At 69.2% G+C, this 451-nt stretch overlaps 1 protein-coding gene across 1 annotated transcript in view; it reads left to right on the top strand.

Annotated features, from left to right (window-relative positions):
- Positions 1 to 451, top strand: part of Niban3 (niban apoptosis regulator 3) — a 9,002-nt gene that overhangs the window by 4,299 nt on the left and 4,252 nt on the right. Inside the window, 2 exon segments of the mRNA XM_033759365.1 lie at positions 6 to 105; positions 390 to 451. Coding sequence (XP_033615256.1) covers positions 6 to 105; positions 390 to 451 — 162 coding nt within the window.

The following is a 451-nucleotide window of genomic DNA, read 5'->3' as shown; positions in this document are numbered from 1 at the left end:
TGCAGCACCCCTTCCGCCGGCACCTCTGCTTCTCCGCGCCGACCGCCGAGGTGCAGCGCGCCTGGAGCCTGGCCCTGCAGGGTGGCATCCGGCTTCGGGGCACAGGTGGGGTCTGGGCCTGTTTTCCTTCCCATCATCAGATGGGCGGTCAGGGAAGGAGGCGGTTCTGAGGACCGTCACTGGGGTTGGCCAGGTGAAGGGGACAGCACTGGCACGGTCAGGCAAGTTGCTGACTGCACAAAAGCCCCAACCTGAGGGACTTCGGGGTGGTCCACTGCGGGTCAGCAAGCGGGGGCTCCTGCAGGTGTCCCTCTGTGGGCCGAAGAGAGCCGTCCTAGGGTGGTGGCGGTCCTAAGGGAGGTTCCTGGGGCGCGGCCGCCCCCACACAGTCCTGCAGCGCAGCCGGGATCCGGCGGCCCGCGCCTTCCTGGACGCCGTGCGGCTCTACCGG

The sequence above is a fragment of the Fukomys damarensis genome, unplaced genomic scaffold, assembly GCF_012274545.1.
Source record: "Fukomys damarensis isolate Sample0158 unplaced genomic scaffold, DMR_v1.0_HiC HiC_scaffold_37, whole genome shotgun sequence".
Classification (NCBI taxonomy): Eukaryota; Metazoa; Chordata; class Mammalia; order Rodentia; family Bathyergidae; genus Fukomys; species Fukomys damarensis.
The sequence above is the reverse complement of the archived record's forward strand: the minus strand, read 5'-3'. Positions and strand labels throughout refer to the sequence as shown.